This window comes from Xenopus tropicalis, chromosome 3, assembly GCF_000004195.4.
Source record: "Xenopus tropicalis strain Nigerian chromosome 3, UCB_Xtro_10.0, whole genome shotgun sequence".
Taxonomy (NCBI): Eukaryota; Metazoa; Chordata; class Amphibia; order Anura; family Pipidae; genus Xenopus; species Xenopus tropicalis.
In genome coordinates this window covers 92,345,899-92,369,772 of record NC_030679.2, presented here as the reverse complement: position 1 = coordinate 92,369,772, position 23,874 = coordinate 92,345,899, and the positions used below count along the sequence as shown (strand labels likewise).

General features: G+C 39.3%; 1 protein-coding gene across 9 annotated transcripts in view; it reads right to left on the bottom strand.

Annotated features, from left to right (window-relative positions):
* Window positions 1-6,305: 6,305 nt before the first annotated feature.
* Window positions 6,306-23,874, bottom strand: part of neo1 (neogenin 1) — an 87,572-nt gene continuing 70,003 nt past the window's right edge. For 2 of the 9 annotated variants that reach the window (XM_012966143.3, XM_012966146.3), the window contains exons 13-29: window positions 21,794-21,938; window positions 21,357-21,467; window positions 18,958-19,155; window positions 18,551-18,646; window positions 17,875-18,098; window positions 16,812-16,950; window positions 16,616-16,723; window positions 16,313-16,507; window positions 13,950-13,979; window positions 13,712-13,780; window positions 13,472-13,616; window positions 10,736-10,974; window positions 9,799-9,891; window positions 9,150-9,254; window positions 8,640-8,900; window positions 8,420-8,550; window positions 6,306-7,415 (exon numbers count right to left, since the gene is read on the bottom strand). In XM_012966143.3, the coding sequence (XP_012821597.1) occupies window positions 7,332-7,415; window positions 8,420-8,550; window positions 8,640-8,900; window positions 9,150-9,254; window positions 9,799-9,891; window positions 10,736-10,974; window positions 13,472-13,616; window positions 13,712-13,780; window positions 13,950-13,979; window positions 16,313-16,507; window positions 16,616-16,723; window positions 16,812-16,950; window positions 17,875-18,098; window positions 18,551-18,646; window positions 18,958-19,155; window positions 21,357-21,467; window positions 21,794-21,938 (2,373 nt within the window). In that variant the 3' untranslated portion in view covers window positions 6,306-7,331. 9 annotated transcript variants of the gene reach the window in all.

Genomic DNA, 23,874 nt, shown 5'->3' with positions numbered 1-23,874 from the left:
GGTATGGTTTTTATTTTATATATATATATATATATATATATATATATATATATATAGCCATTGCCTAGTATTATCAGGTAAGGGACTGGTGTTATTTATGCCTCACTGACTTGGCAGCAGATGCATTCAAACCCCCAGAGCCATAATAAGTGCCAGCAGGCACATACAGTACAACCCAGGTAACACTTACCTAAGAGTTCAGGACTAAAGTGAAAATACATTAGAGGAATGAAATTCCTTTTATACCAAGGTAGTGGTTGTTGACTTGATTTATTTTGATTTATAAATATTAGAAAGATTTTATATCATTTACCCCTGCAGAGAAGCAATGATACATAGGTGCATCTACCCAGTGAAAGCTTCTGAAAATACATTTTTTTGTATAAGGATGCAAACATGAACATTAAAAATCACTAATTGCCACATGATAACTCAGTCCCCTCACATCATGGACCCACCCTGAAATATCATCTGCTCCGCCCCCAACATCCCAAACCCTGCCCCCTGCCCATGCTTCCCCACTGCAAAAGGTGGCAACCCTAGGAGGAATACTTTTAGGCAATAATCAGTTATACTTATTAGGGGCAAGTGGTTGCTTTTAAAAATCATATCCATCTGATGTAAAGTGCAGAAAATGTTTTTTTTCTGGCGTATATAAATTAATGATGATGTTTGGAGGGAATTAAAAGTGCCAGAAGACAGTATGTAATAGTGTTGGAGGAATAGAGACTAAGCAGTTGTTAGCTAATGCTATGTACATACAATACATGCTGCTAAGATGCTGAAGGTCTCACTTCCTGCTATAGACTATAATAAGGTTCTTGTGTCGTCAGTGTGTCAGGCAAGTCAGATGCAGCAAGAGTTGGAGAGATGAATCAGACTGTAAGGAATGGGGTGGGATTGCTCCACTCTAGCTGAGTGTTTTTCCAACTGTGAATATGGCAAATCTGGAAAGGCTTCATGAGTCTCTCAGCTCCCCATACATGGCACCATCCGTAACAAGGCTTTGCATCCCAAATGTACCGTTAGCCTTCTTTTTTTAAGGCATTTTCAAATGATAAATAACGTTAATATTTAGCAAGTAGTAATTGTACTTTCAGTTATGATGCCTTAAAAGGCCAGAGCCCAAGTATTAAGCATCCGTGTCTTTGGCTAAGAGGCACTAGATTCTACAAGGTCACAGTGTGGAACAATCCAAGACATTTAGAGGCAGCAACAAAAGTACTATGATTGGCTGTGGATTTACATGATCAGCACATAATCCAGCTGCTTAAAGAAACACTATCACTTTTTTTCTGTAAATAAGATAAAAAGTACATCTAACGTATAGCTTTCGTTTGATTGAAAGATACATTTTGGGATGCAATTGTCTTTTAGCTAAAGTTATGTTTTTTTTATGTCTAAGGGTGATGGCCCACAGGGAGATTAGACACCTGTTGTTAACCTTGGCCACTGTGGGCGACTAATCTTCCCAAAATGCCTTCCCACCAGCAATAAAGTGAATCTCTAATGGAAAGGCATAAGTGTTGCTTAATTTTCAGAAGTCGCCCAAAGTTGAGATTTACTTTATTGCCGTAGGGAAGGCATTTTGGGAAGATTAGTTGCCTCGGGTAGCCGAAGTTAACAACGGGCAACTAACCTCCCCATGGGCCATCACCCTAATGCTGATGGAGACAGCCTGCTCCAATGTGTTATAATTTACCAAGCAAGGGGGGTGATATAAATGCTAAGAGGGCTGCTTTCAATTACGTCTACAGCCTTTACAGCATTTATTTATTTCAAGTATTTTTCTGCATTGATAAATATTAATACTACTGCTATATTACTATTTATAGGGTAGGTTAAAACATATATGGGTTATTATTAAATAACAAATATTTCTAAAGTGCCAGAATATTCCACTACACTGTACAAAATAAGGAAATAAAGTGGGGGAAGGAGTGATAGTGTCCCTTTAACAACTGCTCACATCTTATGTGCATAGGATGGAAACAGTACATATCAGATCATCATCACGAAGGCTCATTTCATTCAGCAAACATTTGACTGTTTGTATCATTTGTTATCTCCAAAGACAAGCATATGTGCAGTTTTATGGTGCATTCCACTGGTTGTCAGGCAATTGGTTCCCCCTCCATTTCCTTGAAAACAGCAATTAACAAACCAAGACAAAGATTCTTCATGAAATATTAAAAAGCAAAATCAGAAACAAGTACTGTGTTCAGACCAGAAATAAAATATCCAGCCATTACTAATGCTATTGTATTCTTAAGGCAATATATATTTCAGCATGTGTGGAGGGTTCTATATAACAGTTCACCCTGGGTTATAATGAAGAAACACCGTGCCTGCACAAAGCTCTTCTGCTGCATGTTCCCTCCCTGAATTATTCATGGGTTTATTGATGACTGTAACTCAGTGATGCCAAAGCCAAGTCCTCTGCTAGATGCTGTAAAAGGAATCGACCTCTCATATTATGAGCGTGTATGTTCTCAGTTGATAAAACACCAAATCATTTGCCAATGGATGTATTTATTATTTGTTGTCTGAATTTTTTTTTATTTTCCCTTGGGATATTGTGAGGGAATATTCCTCTAGTCTAAAGCTCTTCTCAGGAACGGAACGATGACTCCATTGCTTGAATTCCGCTGTTTGAATGCAGATATAAATAGCAAGAAGAGAGCCACCTTTGTAGAACACTGCTCACAAAAAAACTTCATCAGTTTTTTTTTTTCTCTCTAAAAGCTGAAACATGCAGCATCCCACAAGCTGAGTCTCACCAGACACATGGCGTTGGCACTGGCACACGTGAGCAGCTGTCACCCAAATCCTTGGACCTTCCACTATTCATGCAAAATACCCCATGTGCCATTCTTATTGCAGTGCCACCTATGCTCCCCTTAGATCTTGTTTAGCTGCCGGTGCTGCTGTTCTCAAGCTGAAACAAAACTGTATGCAATGAAAGCTTTGCTGAAGTTCATGTTTAAATCCACTTTGAATCTCTAAATATACAACCATGATGCTTTGTGATAAAACCTGCAAATGGTATATAAACTCTCAGTATCAATAATGCAATATGCTTCCAGGTAAAGTTATTTGTACCATCTTAGCCAGATGAAAAAATAAAGGGTAGAACTTTTGAAGAAGGAACTGAAATGTTTCTGTGAAAACTGAAAAGCTTCTGTGATTTTCACCCTAGTGAGTCAATAAAGATATCACCTTTACATGCTTCAACAAAGTTCAACCCTATAACCAATGCAATTTGCCAAATACTAAAGCCATGATGTCCAATGCAAACCCACTGTAATAGTTGAGAAGCTTCCAGATTTGGTAAGGTTACCAGCTGCCTCAGAGATATCTGGGCAAAATTTGGGTCTGAAAATCCTGGTGGAGAAAGAGCCACATCATATTGACATGGTCCTCCCCTGATGGGCCTGCATTGGCCTCCATTGTGATCTTAATGGTGGGCGTAGGATTGGATCAGAACAATTTAGCCCAGCACTTAGGCGGCCATATCAGGCAAAGATCCACTCGTTTGGCAAACCTGTCAAATGAGAGGATCTTTTAGTGTATAGCCAGCTTTAAGAAATGCACATTTGGATAAGAGCAATACCAGTTGAGGTGACAGCAAATCTAATGCAGCCAAATCCCGTGGGCTGCCTGGTTTTACAGGAACCCCGCCAGTGTTATCAGCAAATATAAATGAAACAAAACCCATGAGAATGAAGTGTTCATTTCAGCAAGACGAAGCAGCTCATGTAGATACGGCAGGGGCAATTAGTGGCAAGCCATAATAGGAGGAACACATTAGCAGAACAGAAGAACACATTGTTTTCCAAGAAGGGTTGAAATCCTCTAATCTTTGCTGAATATATGACACTTATCCCTTCATGGCTGGAGAGAAAATGTGCTACTCATTTGTAGATTTTGCTATATTTCCATAAAAGGGATATTTTTGTTTTGAAAATGTGATGCTTATCAGCTGCTGGAGATTAAAGACACAAAGGAAATGTTGCAGAATAAGTCTGACATCGGTGCCACTTCTGCCTATACAGTATCATATTAAAGAAAGCAATGGCATTCAAACCAAACCCTATCACTTTATCTACTTTCACCATTTCTTTTCTTTAAAGTAACCTCTGTTTTTTTCTAATAAAATAAAATATATCTCTACATAACATCTGGGTTTGAATAAAATTTTACATAGCAAAATGATGTGTAAAATGCTTCTTGATTGTTGTGAAGCTTCCTGCTAGGTGTCACGTGGCAGCACTGGGTTTTGGGATTGGGTTTTGTACAGCGCAGCTTTATATTTTTCTTTGTATAAACCTAAAGAATGGCTGAAACTTCTGTTTATGCAGTGCAGGTACCCTTGGTAACCAATAAGATCTTTGCTTTATTAGACTGTTTAATTGCTGTATTCTATGAGTCACTGTACAATATGTTATGATACTAGCCTGTTGTGAGCACCCTGATGGAGGGAGACTGCCTTCCTAGAAAACAGAAAATGTAAACACTAGGAATGCACCAAATCCATAACTTTTAGAATCTACTAAATTCTCCAACAAAACGTGCCCAAATATGGAACATGGCCCTAATTTTCATTTTCAGATCTGAACAGAAGATTGACACATTTGCTTGCTCAGAGCTGGCAGCTACATGATAATAAGGGTTTAGCCTGTTCTGCTGTTTGAATGCTTCAAGAAGTGCCAGGATTTGACCAATTCCATAACCAAATACTGGTGCATCCTTCCTTGCTACTATGTAATACACCAGAACTCTTCAACATGTGGCACTCAGATGGTGTTGAAACTTCCAGCATCCTATCAAGAAGGTGATGGGAGCTCACATCCTTTTAAGGACAAATATTTGTACTTGCCCATTCTAAACTGTATATTAATACTGCAGCTTAGCCCAACCACTCTAAATAAATTTGGCCATATTACTGAAACACTGGGGGGAAGTGGGTATGATAAGGCTCTTATAGCACACATTTATCTACCAAAACCCCTTTGTCTACTGTTTGAGGTGAAAGTCGCATGAGTTGTACGCATGGAACATACCAGACATAAGTCAGATCTGATCACTACATTTCCTGCAAACTTCCTAGGAGCAATTGTCCTAACTCTGCTCAGCCCCATTCCCAGGAATACTATAGAACCTATAGGAATATTATAAATGAAATCCCCAATGCAGAAACATTTTGGGCTCCTAATTAATCAAGTGAGACTGCTTCCCTGGTGGTAGATCTGCCCCTAAGTGAATTTAACTTACAACTGCTTAAAGGGACAGTAACCCCTACAAATATTTGAATCTCATCGACAAAGGAAACCTATAGAACTACTATGCAACCATAAAAACAACTTTTTTCAGAACTGAAGTCAATTTTGTTTCTCAAAACTGCTGCATAAAGATTTTATGGTTTAAAATACAAAACTTAGCTTCTGACAGAGCCCATTAAACTGTTGATAAATATCCTCACTACTACAGGAAAAAAAACCTTAGTTATTCAACAGAGGACTGATATTGGGAGGAAATATTATATTTGCAGATCTTGGGCAGGCATCCCCCCTTATGTAACCCTCTTTTGTTATAAAAGGCACTACATTTGCCCAGGTGCAGTAGCATATAACAACCAATAAGATATGTGTTGACCATAATATTCTACCTGCTGATTGGTTGCTATGGGTTACTGCTCCCGGGCAAACTTGCAGAAAACACTCCATTTAAGCATATTTGCATATCTGATTGTAGAATTTAAATTTGCTTGCCTCAGATGGCATATAGTTACAGTTAATGGTAGCTAAAAGAAAACTACTTTTGGTTATATTATTATTTTCCTACTTTGGGGTACATACAGATGCATATACTAAACCTGTGCAGGACCCTTCTCTGTGTTCCCTCAAAATGCATTTCTCATGTAAAGAAAAACAGGCAAAAATCTGTGCATAAACATAGTATGCTTTCACTTACATGATGTGTTAAAAGCATTCTGAAAGCTACAATGTTCTGAAGGAGATGGTGTGCATATATCATTTCTTTCATAATGTGTAACAGTACCAACTGATCCCAGAAAGTAATGGATCTAAGGATTATGCAGGTATCACAGTAGATGTGTTGAAGGTTCAGCCGGGGGAACCCGAGGCCTTCCTGTACAGCTTCATCTTGCCAATTTCAGGTTAAGATGCAAACACAATGAAAACTTGAAATGAAACTGAAAATGAATACAAACAAACGTCCCCTTTAACACAATGGGACGTAAAAAGGGAAATCCTAATAAAACATAGCAAGAGAAATGAGGCCAAGTTAAGTTTGATTGAATAAAAAAAGTGTATTGAATTCCAATACCAAATAATATTCATTATGTTATAAAAAAAAATCACAATAAAAAGGTACAATCTAAACACTACAGAAAAAGCAATTTAAAAAAAAATATAGAATGAATTTTCTGTACATAAAGGACTGCGAGTGGCAGAGGGTTGGGGATAGGACAGAACAATATACAGAAGATGTATGAAAGACATGGCTTCTTTACAAGCATGGGGACGTCACACAAGATGGAAGATGCTTAAACACATGAAAGTGCCGAAAAACCAGCCTGATATGGCCTTCTCCGTGAAATCAAAAAGAGTGGGTACAAGGCTGAATTTCTCCAAAGAAGAGAAAAACAAAATCAGTTGAAGCTTGTCAGTCCACAACTCTGAAAATCACATAGTCACAAGCCTCCCTTGTAGTGAGTAGCATAAGGAGTTCTTATGTCAAGCATCCTTTCCGGTAGAGAGCACTTAAACAGGACGGAGATGTGGAGGCAACGTCTCTTGACAAGTCAGGGAGTGCTGGGGGTTTAACACTGTTTCGAGTCTCACAGAGGCTGGAGGGGGAATTGCTGCTGACTGGTACTGTGCCGCAGCCTGAAAACACTGCAAAAAATACAACGCTAGCCTTTAGGAGGAGCAGTCTTTCAGGCACCCTTCTATTGCTTGGCACACCTTATCTGGCATCCACAAAGCCATAGCAAAAGGATGAAGGCCCAATGTGGTGGAAAACTGTACACAATATTCCTCCACATTTTAAACAAATGTCCTTTTGTTTTTTTTTTATATAAATCCTCCCTCCAAGAAAAAAATTCATCTTAGAAATCAGAGGGTATGAGAATAGCAAGAAAAAAAGTACTGAACTTTGGCCCTTGGTGGTTCTCAGCATACACAGTCTGGGCTCTTACACCCCTCTAGTCTGTACAGGTGGTTGTGGCACATGAGCTCCTGCCTTTAGCTGGCACCGAGCTGAATGCCTATTCATTGACAGGCCACTGGGGTGAGACACTATTTTTCTCATGCTGTGGTAATGGCATTTAGATCCTTCATCAGGCCTTCAAGGTGAGCCATCTCTTTGCTTAACTCGTCCGGTTCATAGCTCTATAGAAGAAAACAACAGGAATACAGCATGATGAGAACGTGAAAAAAAAAAAAAAAAAAAAAAAAGATCAAACATATTGTATCTATTTTTGGGATAACTTAGTGTATTGCACTGTATTTCGGTTGTGATCTTTATATAAAGCAAGAATATCTTAGGGCTCATGTATGTCTGCAAGTGCAGTTACAGTGGTGATGGTATCGGAGTAAGTTATACAATGGCCAATTCGAAGCAACTTTTCAACTGGTCTTCATTACTTAGTCTTTTTATAGTTTTTCAATTATTTGCATTCTCCTTCTGACTCCTTTGAGCTTTCAAATGAGGGGCTGTCACAAAACTATTGCTCTGTGAGGCTGCAGTTTGATAGTTACTGTTATTTTGTATAGCTTATTTTTATATTCAGGCCCTTTCCTATTCATAAACCAGTCTCTCATTCAAACCACATCTTGGTTACTAAGGTAATTTGGGCCCTAGCAACCAAATAGCTGCTGAAATTCCAAACTGGAGAGCTGCTGAACAAAAAGTGAAATATCTAAAAAACTATGAATAAATGAAGGTGAACAACCCCTTTAATTCACTCGACTATTGCAGAGCTGTATGTGGTCCATTCCTTTCTGCCTTCCATTTCAAAATAAGCGCTACTGCTCTTACTGACGCAAGGAGACTTAAAAATTATTTTTCTGTGTGTACTGCGCAACTGTGTCAAGAGCTACACTGTGGGAAAAAAAACATGGTGATTGCAGTTGAAATTGCACTTTGCTCACTGCACTTATGGAAGTGCATGTGCCCTTTTGTCTCAAAGATCACTGTGTGTGGTTGATATCAAGCTGCATATACAGAAGTCAGAACACTGACCAAATCCTTAATTACGTTTTCTTCCACTGTACAAACGTATCATGGAATGCAGTTAGATCAACTCAAAAGAACTGCACTCCCTTGTTACACTGTCGGTTCTGGGCTCAAACATAGTTGAGCATAAAAAACCCCCCAGAAAGAAAGCACTTACACACTCTGAGCCCTCTAGCATCCTGCTTGTCTCTAGTGGTTCAGGGGCACTGGGAACTGTGACTGGAAGAGGGGGGCGCACCCTGCCAAGAGTTCCAAGAGAGGCTGTCTTTACAGACAGAGCGGTGGGGCCTGCAAAAAGAATAAAACATGTCTGTTTCTGTCTTCCGATACATAACCATCAAAACATAATAAAATTGAGAAATTCGGGTGTTACTCACATTGTTGTTGAAGAAGCGGAGAGCTAGGTAATGAGGGTTCATACGAAGCTCCAGAAGCAGAGGTGGGCACAGCTGGAACAGCAAAGCTTTTTAGGGGATGAGAAGGACGGATATGTGCAGTGGGAACACTAGGTACTGAATCTTCATCCAGGGAGCCAGGCAAGAAACTAACCCCCGAGGGGTCTGGATCTTCAGGGCCAGTCTGAGAGGAAGATGATGCAGCTACTACAGTGTCACAGCTAGGGGTATGACGCACAGATTCTACAACAGAAGAGTTAATATTAGAGCCATGTAAGAACAGAATACTACAAGGGCTTCCCAGCAACACTGTAAACAAATTGTGACACAGACATTCATTCACTGAAAAGAAAAGTGAGGTATGCTAGATCAAGAAAACATACAGTGATGCACAGGGTGAGCCAATGAATAGTGTCTGTACAGAGCACCCAAGACTTCAGGCAGCACAAACAGCAGAGAGCACACTGCCATTCCCAGGAGTGTCCCTCTCACCTGCAGCCTGTGGAGGGCCACCCAACACGTGCAGCATGAACCCAGGAACGGAGCGAAAATGATGAGAATTATCGTGGGAATGGATGGGATGGGCACTGACAACCGCTGAAACACAGAGACAAAATGATGAAAAGAACAGGCAGTGGGAAGAAGATAAGGAAAGTGCGGGAAAAGAGAAGACAGCTCTAAAATGGGTGAAGCATGGAGGAAGACACTGTATAAAAAATGGAGCATGGACAGAAACAGAAGGAAAATCAATACAAAATTAAATCTTAAAATTAAGAAGAAAACCTTTATCACTTTAGTTCTTCTTGTACTACAAATGCTGGAATCCTACATATTTGTAAATAAAGTTGGAGAACTGAATTGGGGACACCTTCAGCACTAATCAATATAGGTTCTAATCAGTTATTCAGATTTTATGCCATTTGCCACTTTACCAAGGGCTAGGATGGGGGCTAAAAGGGAAATGTGCTCTCTTTGCCCTGCCCATAAATCCTATAACTCCATCACCACTAATAGTCCAGTAACGTTTTTAAATCATGTCTCTATTGAGTGTTGCAAAAGGACAAGCAATCCCTGTACTGTAATGTACTGCTACTCTGTTGTTCTACCCCTTGTGCTAACGCAAGTCTTTCATATTGCTCACGTTGTGGAGGCTGGGAGTCAAAAGGCATCATTATCTTAGGTCGCATGCCACGGCGCCCAGCAAGTGAGGACACAGAATCTTCTGATTCCAGACCTAGGGAAAAAGAAAAACAAATGTGAAAAAACATTGCAAATCTTTCCATTTACTTCATGAAGTAACGTCCAGGTTTGCTCATTTCCTTCCACACAGGACACATCAAGACAAGCACCCTTTCTCATGCACTCAGAATTAGGGATGCTCTAAATCAAGAATTCAATTTGAGATCTGAAGACCAGCACATTTTGATTGTTTCTTGTATCTGTACCTTAATGTGCTTTTTTCAAATTTGTGAATTGGAGAGTTTTTTTTCCCTCTTTCGATTAAACTCGAAAACTTGAAAACTCATTTATTAAAAATCTGACTAAAAAAAACTTGATTGAATAAATAAAACCTGAATACTTTGAATTTGTAAGTTTACAAACTTGATAAAAAAAACAACTCAAAAATGTAAAATTTAAAAAACAGCTAAAATTTTGCCTAGGATAATTCCCATTGACTTCTACACAAACTCGCAAGCCTTTTGATGCCGAAGTTTTACATTCAAATTTTTGCATTTAATAAATATTGAAAAGTTGAGTTTTTGAACTATAAAATTGGGAGTTTTAGCACAAAAAAAATAGAATTGTGAAAAAAATATGAAATCAAATGTTGAAAAATCACCTCCTAAGTGTTCAGCTGAACCAAACCTACACCCTTGTTATATGTCTTTATAACTTTTAGGACACAGAATATCACCAGATTTTTAAAATGTCATTCACATTTGAATATACAAATTAGGGTTCAGTTTTGGTTGTGTATTTAGTCAAAGCTTTTTGTGGAGAATTTGGCAGTCTGCCAGGTCCACAAATTATGTACGCAGTGCATCCCTACTGGATATATGCATCCCTTTGATTTTTACCTCGATACGAATTGCTGTGCTGGTGGATGCTGCTTTCCGTGGTGCTATCCCCTGGTGTGAGATCTTGTGGGGAGCGTGGCAGAGGCGTGTCTGTCAAAATAGGATTTGTTTCTGGGGACTTGTCTGTTGGTTTCAATTCCAAACGTTCATGATGGATCCACAGGTCTGGTGGTTTCACATCCTTGGAGTTGCCTTTGTATTTATGCGACCCATTCACTGACTTACTGGCAGCTCTCTTTCTAATGTTACAGGTGAATGAAAAAAACAACAAATAAATAAAAGAACAAAGTACTTGAGGTGAAGATAGAATACAGGCAGTAACAATAGCACAATCAACAGGACAATGATCAACACATTGGCAAGGGAATGGCTCAGGAAGATGGAAGTCAAGGAAGCAGAAGTGTGTAAAATAGAGAGACATAAAAACTGGCCATATACTAAAGCTGGCCATACACTAAAGCTGGCCATACACGCACCGATAATATCGTACGAAACCTCGTTTCGTACTATATTCGGTGCGTGTATGGCATGTCGGAGAGTCGACCGATATCGCAGGAAGCTGCTGAAATCGGTCGACTCGCCGATCGGCCAGGTTAGAAAATTTTGATCGGGCGCCATAGAAGGCGCCTGACCAAAATCTCCCTTCAGCGCTGAATCGGCAGAAGGAGGTAGAAATCCTATTGTTTCTACCTCCTTATCTGCTGTTTCAGCCCTGAACGGTGTGTGGCGGATCTGACAATGTTTTGTGCGACCGATGGTCGCACGAAACATCGTCAGATCGCCACGTGTGTGGCAACCTTAAGAGACAAAATCTTGACAGGACCTTGGAAGAACTGAAATTAAGGAGAGGAAAATCACAGTTGAATAATCGAAAAAATCTTTAATCAAAATAAATGAATAAATTAAACTGGAAACCCAGTTTCCCACAAAACGTCGAGTCCTATATGTACTTACATGCTTGTTTGACAAATACATAAAACTTTTCAGATTATCCTTCAAGGTTTTTGCACCTGAGAAACATTCAGTGGATGCATCATATAGTGGAGATTTTTCAGTTCTCCCCCACTGCACATTGAAAGGGTAATTACATGCCTGCCAGTTAGGCAGCACCAGGGCTAAAGGCTGCTTTGCATTTAGCAAATACTGTGTATTTACCTGTAAGCGTCTTAAAGGAGACATTTTATATAAAGTCCATATTCAGTTATAATATTCATCCTCCCTCCCTCAAAATGTGAATGATGCAGAAAGAAAGATGTTTAGAAAGCATTTTACCTCCTAAAACTGTCATTATAGGAGAGCTGCATACACAAGCTCTCTAATCAGAAGCCAGAGTGAAATGAAAGATGGGAGTGTCGCTTCAGTCTCCTACAGGAAGTGGAGAGGAGGGAGTAGAGCAGGAACAGACTGCCTGTGATATTGTAAAGCCCCGCCCACCCTATGCATATTCACTGCACTTTAAGTAGCTCTACTGTGTCACTGAAGTCTATCTGGGATGGTGGCTCTGAGTCACATACTGAAGAGTCTAAACCAGAAGCTTGCAAAGGGTCTTCTTGGTAGAGCACAGTTTTCAAGCAGTTATGGACATATTTGAACCCCAAGGTATTAAAATAAAAGCACTTCTATTTTACATGGTTTAGTGCATTGTAAAAATTTATGGTATATGTCCCCTTTAAACACTAATAGTATTCTAGAAGACATGAATTTACAAACTCTATGAAATATTGCAATAAGAAATACATATAAATTGGGAGTCAGATGGAAAAGAAATTTAACCCAGTGCTGCCTCAAACCTTACATTAATTAGTACTAAATAGATTACTAGGACTTAATGTCAATGAGGCACTGCCAACAGCCATAGGAAGCAGCAAGGAAGAAAGCATTAACCTTAAAAAGAGAACAGGCAAATACATAATTGTACTTCTAATACCACCAAATAGATAAAAAAAAATTGTAAACAATTTAGTCTGTGAGTAGGGCCCTCTGATTCCATTTTTATTCAGTAGCCCTTGTTTGTTAGAATACCGTAAGACCCCTGTTTGTTACAATAAAATATAATATATAATGTGCTGTGTAACCTGCTGGAGCTATTTATATATAAACCATGATGATAAGGAGGATGGTAAGAGATATAGGGGCCGATTCACTAAAGGGTCGATAAAACGAGTGATATTTATAGCATGCGTTAAAAATTTTTATCACTTCTTATTTTTTGCGACTTAACGCTCGATTCACTAAAAGGACACGTGTCATAATTAAGATGCAATGTTCTTTGCGTTATATAACTCACAATGAGCGGTTTTCTTGCATTATTTCCTGCTGCATGCAATATATTTTGCCGCATGCTATATTAGCGCACAATATTACGCATGTAACCATTACTTTCGGAAAACTACTGTTCTGAAAATGACCATTTCCCTGAAAACTGGAGGATGCATCACTCTAGGAAAAAAAATTCCACTGCAAAGTCCATGTTGTGTTGCCAAAAGCTCAGGAACTGCAATTTTCTTTAAGTACCGCCTGCCCCTAGCACAGACTAATGCGATATTTAGCGCGTTTATCGCTTCATATGTTTGTCAATCATGTGTTAATATTATTTCTATTCGCTAATTAACGCAATGCGAGGTAAATAACACTTTGATGAATTGGGACTTTGATGAATTGGCCCCATAAATACAAGAACAGAGGCCAAGATAAGTTAAAATGAAAGACAAATTTAAAATGAAGAAGTAAACTTACTTTTTGTGGTGGGAGCTAGAACGGCGGGAACATATGGCTGCTATGACCACAGCAATCAAGACAGTGATCACACCAATGGAAACAATAATTGTTAAAAGCATGTTCTGATCCAGTGACGTTGGGTTCCCATGGTGACTATTACTGCCTGAAAAAAACAATGATTGTGTTTGCAGAGATTACAAAACTGAACTTTAAATCTCCTCCTCTACTTGTGTGAGAACCTGCCATAATTCCATCTACCTCCAAGACTTGAGCCACCATTTGATCCAGGATCAGAAGGGCGAACTCCTTTCCCAGAGATGCTGGATGCTGGAAGAGAGACCTTCATTATACAAAGATGTAGAGAAGCAGGAGAGAAAGTAGACAAGCACAAAAAGACAACACAGAACCCTTGATATACAACAGCCCTCCACTACATTTCCCGCTGAGACAGAAATCTTCCCTCTGACGTTTGTATTAAACATAAAAATAGGATTACCTTGGTCGTTAGGCATGTAAGGTGATGACTCTGCCAGTGTGAGGCAAATGAAGTGGGATGAGGAGCATTGGGGTGGGATATGAGAGAGGGTGGGGGAGAGAAGAGAGGGAAAGGAGAGAATGGGAGAGTTAAAAGGAAGAAAATCATACACAGACAGAATGCAGGGAGAAAGCAGAATAGTCTTTGTTAGAGAACATCTTGTTTGCTGCCAAGAAGCAACAAGTGTGGCGCTTTGGCAGTACCAGATTAAGTGAAATATTAAGTACATAACTTAATTCGCTTCATAACTTTATAGATCCTTTTTTGGCCCCATTTCCTTACTTTCCTAATAGCATTGTACAGTGGATATAAAAAAGTCTAAACACCCCTGGTAAAATGTCAGGTTTCTGTGCTGTACAAAAATGAGACAAAGATAAATCATTTCAGAACTTTTTCCACCTTTAATATGACCTGTAAACTGTACCACTCAATTGAAATACAAACTGAAATCTTTTAAGTGGAGGGAAGAAAACCAAAAAAACTAAAATAATGTGGTTTCATTTGCATAAGTGTGCACACCCTCTTCTAACTGGGGATGTAGCTGTGTTCAGAATTAAGCAATCACATTCAAATGTTAAATAGGAGTCAGCATACACCTTCCCATCATTTAAAGTGCCTCTGATTAACCCCAAATAAAGTTCAGCTGCTCTAGTTGGTCTTTCCTGACATTTTTTTAATCGCATCCCACAGCAAAAGCCATGGTCCACAGAGAGCTTCCAAAGCATCAGAGGGATCTCATTGTTAAAAGATATCAGTCAGGAGAAGGGTACAAAAGAATTTCCAAGGCATTAGATATACCATGGAACACAGTGAAGACAGTCATCAAGTGGAGAAAATATGGCACAACAGTGACATTACCAAGAACTGGACGTCCCTCCAAAATTGATGAAAAGACGACAAGAAAACTGGTCAGGGAGGCTACCAAGAGGCCTACACAGGCCCGGATTTGTGGAGAGGCCACAAAGGCCGAAGGCTGCCTAGGGCAGCAGAAACCTGGGGGCGGCATGCCGCCCAGCCGCACAATAATCTCAAAATTTCTGCTCCCATACGGAGCAATGGGGACTTCTCCCCACTGCTCCGTATGCACTTTGGCCCACGACGCATGCGCGCTTGCTTGCCCCCGCTGTTTGGGGGGGGGGGGCGGCATGGGACCGGGGGCGGCCTGGGGGAAGTTTTGAAATCCGGCCCTGGGCCTACAGCAACATTAAAGGAGCTGCAGGAATATCTGGCAAGTACTGGCTGTGTGGTACATGTGACAACAATCTCCTGTATTCTTCATATGTCTGGGCTATGGGGTAGAGTGGCAACACGAAAGCCTTTTCTTACAAAGAAAAACATCCAAGCAAGGCTACATTTTGCAAAAACACATCTGAAGTCTCCCAAAAGCATGTGGGAAAATGTGTTATGGTCTGATGAAACCAAGGTTGAACTTTTTGGCCATAATTCCAAAACATATGTTTGGCGCAAAAACAATACTGCACATCACCAAAAGAACACCATACCCACAGTGAAGCATGGTGGTGGCAGCATCATGCTTTGGGGCTGTTTTTCTTCAGCTGGAACTGGGGCCTTAGTTAAGATAGAGGGAATTATGAACAGTTCCAAATACCAGTCAATATTGGCACAAATCCTTCAGGCTTCTGCTAGAAAGCTGAACATGAGGAGGAACTTCATCTTTCAGCATGACAACAACCCAAAACATACATCCAAATAAACAAAGGAATGGCTTCACCGGAAGAAGATTAAAGTTTTGGAATGGCCCAGCCAGAGCCCAGACCTGAATCCGAAATCTGACAGATTTGGAGTGTTTCTGCAAAGAAGAGTGGGCAAATCTTGCAAAGTCAAAATGTGCCATACTGATAGACTAATACCCAAAAAGACTGAGTGCTTTAATAAAATTAAAAGGTGCTTCAACAAAGTATTAGTTTAAGGATGTGCACACTTATGCAACCACATTATTTTAGTTTTTTTGGTTTTCTTCCCTCCACCTAAAAGATTTCACTGTTTTGAATTAAGTGGTACAGTTTATAGGTCACATTAAAGGTGGAAAAAGTTCTGAAATGATTTATCTTTGTCTCATTTTGTACAGCACAGGAACCTGACATTTTACCAGGGGTGAGTAGACTTTTTATATCCACTGTATGTGCAACATAACCTTGCAATTCCTAATAAATCTAAAGCAGGAAAGGTGTTTATGGCTCTAATACATTATCTGTATATTAAAACATTGTGGTGCTTTGCTGCAAGTTAATACTCTCCATATACATTTTTAGAAGTCCTTTTAACACTATTTCTGAACCTCAGCACACTGCTGTTTTACTTACCCTTTGGTGTTCGGAAAAGCACAGCTTCTGACATAGGACCCATGCCCTTAGAATTTCTTGCCTGGATCTTAAAATAATAAGGGGTGTCTAGAGTCAACTCTTGTATCTGGTGGGTGAGACGGTTTCCAATCACAGGCTCAATCACCCAGTCATGGAGTTCAGCCTGAGCATCTGTACTGTAATATATAATATAACCTGCAGGGTATAAGAAACCAATTAGAATGCATATATATACAATATAACTGAAAGAAAATGGAATAGTATGGAGATGAACTAACTAGAACAATGGACTTTTAAACTCACCTGTTATTTTACCATTGGCTTCTGAGGGAGGCTGCCAGTTGACAATAATGGTGCGAGGTTTTCCTTCCTTGCTCACAACAGTTACATCTTTGGGAGGTGAGGAAGGCACTGAGGAGAAAGGAAGATAGATTCTGCAACTCCAATACAAAGAAAAAGAAACCCTATGAAAAAGACTGATGAAGTGATTATGGTATACCTGATTCAAATGTGGTCCCATGTGCTGTCATACTCCATGTACTTGATCTACGACCTTTGGTCACCATGACTGAGAACTCATATAAAGTGTTGGGCTTCAGACCAGTAACCAAGTAACTTAAGGTTGTGCTGTTTGCCATCTAAAGAGAAGGTGAAAATAACAGGAATAACAAACCATCTTCTTATGCCACTTACCATACCCTCTTTATTACATCACCCCTTTACTAACAAGATTCTTCTCTTGCTCCTAGTCTGTCCTCCTACTCACTTGATCTAACCAGTTGCCTCTCACCCTGACTGGCAATACTTTAAACACCAAACTATGAATGTTTTTTATGCATTTAAACATAATATGCTGCATATGAACTGCTCATATGCTGCATATGAACTGGTAAAAATTGTCTGCTATGAAAACACTGCTATAGTTAATATAAATAAGCTGCTGTGTAGCCAAGGGGAATAAAATGGGCTTAGTTTTTAAAATTTAATTGTAATTTAAAAGAACACCTCTCTCAAAAAGAGAGCCAGGAAACAGTTTACAGTAGGTGCTTGATCTAAATTTTCAATGTGAAAGAAACTTTTTTGACATTACTGGTCCTTTCAACAAATGTGTCTTCTAACATTATTTTCTTTTTCAAACTGAGGAATCCAAAGGATCACTAGCAGTACTTTTTCTGCAATTCATCGGAACTTTCTTAACAGTCAGAATGTGGTTGACTGCTTTGCGCAGCAGAACTTCATTCAGTGGCATGAGGTGGAAGTGCTCAGAACTGCTTAGAAGCAGCAAACATCTAAATTGTTATAACCTCAAGCAACTCGCCAGTGGGAAGGGGGTGTATTTGGACATTTTTTTCCCCCACTTTGGAACAAATCATTTCAGCACAAAAAATAAACTGTTAAATACAAGGGCTAGGAGTGTTTAACCAAGTGGCAACTATAGCTACTGCTAGGTAAATTTACAGACAGTTTACACATTGATCCCATATTATTGCAGTTCTAGTCGCCTATTGTATTGTAAAGCTTTGGTTGTATTCAGAACATATTTTCCCATTCTCTTTATTTACCTTGTATTTGGTATTTGCTGGAATATTGGTCTTCCATCTCACTGTGTAATATCTTGAATCAGTGATCTTCTGGTTCTTGGGGAGAGAGTTATCCGCCCATGTGAGACGCACAGTGTCACTGGCCACGATAGTGGCTTGCACGCCAACTGGGGGCAACATAGGACTGGGCTCTGGAACTGGGGTGTATGGGGCATGAACAACAAACACATCAACATCGGAAGGGTCTATCACAGGATGTAAGCAGGAACAGGCAGGAGTGAATGTTATAGGATCAAAGAATTGGGGGGGGGGAGGGTTGTATAAAAGAAAAAGGCCACGACCATAGGCAGGATTAGGGGATGTGAGATGTACAGGAATTGATGGAATGGAAGAGAAGTGTATGATGTATAAATATAGCCAAAAAGAAATCCAGTAAAGATTTTAAGAACATAAGATAAATTTAACAAGGAATGTGGATAAATCAATGATTATTAAAGCAAAAAGAAAGAGGAGAGAGGGAGAGAGAACAAGAGACTGTTAGTAACAAGAAAGAAGCAGCAATGTTACCAGTAATAAGCACACACACACTGAGCAGGACACAGAATTTAGCAAATTCCAAACTTTAAATGAGAACCAAATGCCCTACATTTCACCATCCTGCTCCCATCATTCAGAGCACCATGTTTCTAAGACTTACCTGTGTGCTGCCGGGTGACTGCACTCTCATACAGTGGAATTCCCTCTCCAACATTGTTAAAAGCTCTAAGCGAGATAACATAGTGGGAGCTGGGTTCTGAAAGGGGAAAATGCTAGTTAGGTTATGAAAGAACACTGCAACAGTAAAACTGACTGTAAAATATCACAATTAAGAAAAAAATATCACAAAATGCCACATGATGGCACTGCAGTGAAATAAAAAACACCTTTTTTGTCAGATATTATACTCCATGCACTGCTGGCAGCAATTAAGCACAGATTAGAGTCTGTTTGGTGGCAGCATTTACTACTAGATGTTGATTTAGAAAGAGATAAACAGATTGCCAAAAACCACCGATAACTGTGCAGCTGGTGGAGACTGTCAGGCAGATGGAGAGAACTACATACCAAGGTTATCAATGGTATAGTAACGCTGCTTGTGGTCCACACGTACAGTCTGGGCATGTGGACTTCCTAAGCCATAGCCAATTGCGTATCCACGAACCACCACCTGGTGCTGGTTTTCTGGGGGGGTCCAGCTCACTACAATGTTTGTGACCAAAGGACGTACATGGAGGGAGCTTGGCACATCTGGTACACGCGACTCTGCAGGTGAAGAGGAGGGAACACATTTTCACACATGTATAACATAATTATTAAAGTATTACTATTATAAAGTATTATACTGGCAGTTGGGTATAGATAGTGGCAAAGTAAAATAGTGACAATAGTGGTTATGTGCAACTTTATAACAAAAAAATACTTTTTTTAACAAAACATTGTATTTAGGAAACAATATGGCTACTTTCCCTTTCCATTTATAAGCAGTGAATGAGAGAAGGAAAAAATAAAAAGGCAGTTAAAGGAGAAGGAAAGGCTAAGTCACTTGGGGGTGGCAAAATGTTAGGCACCCCCAAGTGACTTTAATCGCTTACCTTTTACCCTGGACTGGTGCCCCTGTTAGGAGAAAACCGCACCAGCCTGAAGTAGCTGCAGCGAGTATTACCTTCTTCCTTCTGCCAGCAAATTCCCGGGGCCGGTGCATGCGCAGTAGGAGTGAAAAGCTCTACTGCGCCAGCGCACGAAACAGGAAGAGGAGATGCTTGCAGCTACCCCAGGCTGGTTTCTCCTAACAGGGGCACCAGCCCAGGGTTAAAGGTAAGCGATTTAAGTCACTTGGGGTGCCTATCATTTTGGCACCCCCAAGTGACTTAGCCTTTCCTTCTCCTTTAAACAACTTCATTAAAGCTGTTCCCTTTTTGTCTAAGTGACTGGCCAGATACTAACAACCACATGGATAATCAGCCTGCAACTGATAATCCCATTATTTTTCCTGTTTGATAAATGAACTGTACAGATTGTGAGGAAAGTCTTAACACAGACACAGCTTTTCTGTTTTAACCAATCACATAGACTGGTCACTCAAAGACACACAGAGAAGGACAAATATTGAAAGAGAAAAGAAAGCTTAGTCAGATGTCTAAGTGTTATATTAGCTTAATGTTACAAGCCCTATGCTTATTAAATATATACCTGGAAGAATATGACATGTACCATGCCTATACAGTTATACTGGCAGCTGGGTTCAAAGTGATAAAAGAGTTCAGGGACAAAAAAAAAAAATGTTTTTTGCCGTTAGCCTTTTACAGTGCTATTAAATCATTACAACTTATCTGTGAGCTACAAAATTTTAGCTTCAGTAAATATTCATTTGTTTTTGTCAGCTGACCGTAATAACAGGGTTTCAGAGAAGTTAGGGCTCGCATTTGGTTTCAGCCAGCATCTTAGAAATCATCACATTGGAATATTTTAAATTGGAATACTCGTAAATGGCCAGAAAAACAAATCCAGGACAGAGCATTTGCCTACAGATATGCACAATAAAGGTTATTAGCATCTGTTAAAGTTTGGTTCCGCTTGGCTATTGCTTTTCTCTTCTCCACTTGTATGTACACCAAGAGGGACCTGCTTATGGTTTTACATGCAATAAGGAATTTGTTAGTTCCTTGGGTGTTCTGTAAATAACACTAAAGTACTAAAGGGGTATACTGCAATTATGTTATGGTGTTATGGCCAGACTTGATCTTACTTTCCCAGGTGCCCACAGCCATGTGACTTGTGCTCTGATAAACTTCAGTCTCTCTTTACTGCTGTGTTGCAAGCTAGAGTGATGTCAACACCTCCCTCCCACCCCACAGCAGCCAATCAGCAGAACAATGGGAAGGTAGCAAGATAAGAGCTACTTGACACCTGCATTACTAAACATACTAAACCATCCACCTAGTGGTAGATATGAGAATAGCACTCAATAGTAAAAAGTACGCCTCAGCCAAGTCTATTCAAGGGGAAACAACAGCTTATCTGAAAGCATTTTACATTGTGTAGCACGGGCTCTTTCTGAAAGCTCAGGATCACGCTCAATGCCCAAAAATGGCTGCCTACACACCAAAATAACATTTTAAATGGTAGAATGAATTACTTGCAAAGCACACAGTGTATTTTAGTAATAAAAACTAAACCATAAAAATAATTGCAGAATCCCTTTAAAATATTTTTTCTTTTCCATTTACCTGGGAAGGTTAATATTTGGTTAATATTTGCTTGGATGCATGAATGTGAATATCTAAAATCTAAAACTAAAAAATCTAAATCTAAACTCCTCCTAAAGGGAAAATATCAACCACACAAACACAATAAGTTGAAGTACGTGATAGGCAGGTGAGAGCAAGGCTAAACCAAAGACACATAATATCTTCTTAAATACAGACAGAATTATAGCCCCACAAGATATATGTAATTACACTCACCATCCAGATCACTCTCAAAGGTTTCTGCTGAAACCCAGTCTGAGGCTGGGCCACTTCCATTAACAGTCAAGGCCACAGCCCGAAAACTGTACTCGGTGTCCCGCTCAAGAGCTAGTGTAGAATGGAGAAAAAGCAGGATATTTATTAACAAGAAGCACGAACATATTCCTCAACACTGGACAACAGAAAGGCGTATACATCACACAAACATTAATATGTGAAACTAATATCTACAGTTAGTATTAGTGGTTGTATATATAGTTTATGTATGTGAGTGTATAGATTGGTAAGTATAGGTTGTTTGTGCTGGGTTTACTTGGAAGGGTTGAAATGTAATCGATCAATGTAACTATGTAACATTGATCGATGCAGGAAGCAAAGAGGGCCCTGCATATCAGAGATGATAAAGACATTAAGGTTAAATACAGGAAACATACCTGTGAAAAGATATGATAGCTGAGCATCCACAAGAATCTCACTAGTCTCACTCTTTCTTGTTGTCTTGCGGTAACGGACCTTGTAGCCCACAATCTGTCCATTTTGGGAACCTATAGGAGGGGGCTGCCACTGCACTAGAATGCTCTACGGAAACATAGAATTCAGTTACTCAGTGGAGAAGCAGAAAATTATTTTACCTTAAGGCTGATGCCACACAGCCTTTGCTGAAAATAGCGCCATACGCTCCTACCTGTGCCTGCGCCCGAATGAATGGAATGCGCTTGGGTGCAGGCACATGTAGCTAATGTCCGCTGAAGATATGAAGTCTTGCGTTTTTTGGCGGATATCGGCTACATGTGCCTGCACCCAAGCGTATTCCATTCATTTGGGTGCAGGCATAAGATGGGTAAATGTACAGTAGCGGGGAGCATTCTCGGCAATCGTTTTTCGGCTTGCAAAGAATACGCCCATGTGGCATCAGCCTAATTTTTACTTTTACATAATTCCTATTTGGTAACGTTTCATTTGTTTAAACTCATTCCAGAGATGCTACATATTATTTATAATAATTGCAATTTCTAAACATAAGATTTTATGTGGGTGTGGCAAAATATGCTACCATAATTTCTCTGTGCCACAGGTAACCACAGCGTATACTGTACTTAATGCTATCAGAGAGTGTTTACCTACAGCTGCAGTTCTAGAACTATCAGAATAAAAGACAGAAGAGGCAAGAGCTTAACATTGATCAATACAAGTTGTGATACATTAAGTCACAAAACCATTTCTTACAGTCATAGTCCCTTACTACACTTTTTAATATATATATATATATATATATATATATATATATATATATATATATATATTTTTTTTTTTTTTTTTTAAACATTTAAAATACATGTACTGAAAAAAAATCTTCACTTTGCCATTGCCATGGGAATATCACAGGGATTTACGGTGCTGCTAATATTGCAGTAAAGTTGTAAAGTAGTAATGTGCTCCATGCCCTGATTGGCCAAAGGGACTTGTACTGTTAAAGGAGTAGCTCACCTTCTAACTTTTTTTTTTTTTTTTTTTACTTTCATCAATTTCTAAAAGCAAACCAGAAATAATTTTATTGATTGCTTTCTGCTTTTAACTGTTTTTCTAATACTAAAGTTTAATTTTTCACCTTTTCATGTCTCCCTAGAGTACTCTTGGGGGGGGGGGGGCATCGGCTCTATAAACTGTTCTAATTTGATACATTACTTAATACACTTCTTATTTTCAACCGTACTGAGCAGTAATTTTACGGTCGAAAATTCTATGCAACCACAGAAAAGTAGTCAGTAAATCATAAGAGGTATAAAATGTCTATAATCCCTTCATGCATCATTCATTTACAAAGAAATTAGAAATCAGAGTATGAGCCATTGTAATCATTTGTGCTTGCTCAAGCTTGTTCCTGCTTGGAACATCTTTCATTCAGAAACACAGGAAACCAGTAGACTTCAATTTCTGATGATAGACAGTTTTAAAATGTGATTTCTATGTCCCCTTCCTTTGTTTTTATGGGTGAAATGAGGCAAAACCAAAAGGTTTACAATCTGTATCCCTAAGTTTTGTTTTTAGCAATAGATCCTTGCAGCAGGGTGGGGTAACACAAAATACATAGGACTGAAAACAGGAGGTCCCCTTATTCAGAAAACCATTATGAAGAAAGCTCTGAGTTTCAGAAGGTCATTTACCATAGACTATATTTAAGCAAATAATTCTAAATCTAAATATGATGGTGTTTTTTCTCTGTAATAAGACAGTAGCTTGTACTTGATTGTGACTAATCTGCATGAATCCATATTGGTGGCAAAACATTGTATGTATGTATATTTATATAGAGCTAATAATGTACACAGTGCCCTACAGCAGAACAATAAATTAACAGAACAAACAGGGGTTTAAAATTTAAACTAATTTAAGCAGACTGAAGGTATGGCGTTCCAAATTACAAAAATATCCCTTATCCAGATGATTGATCCTATACCTGTATTTGTAACATTTACAGTGCAGGGCTACCTCTATAAAAATATAGAGGTAATAT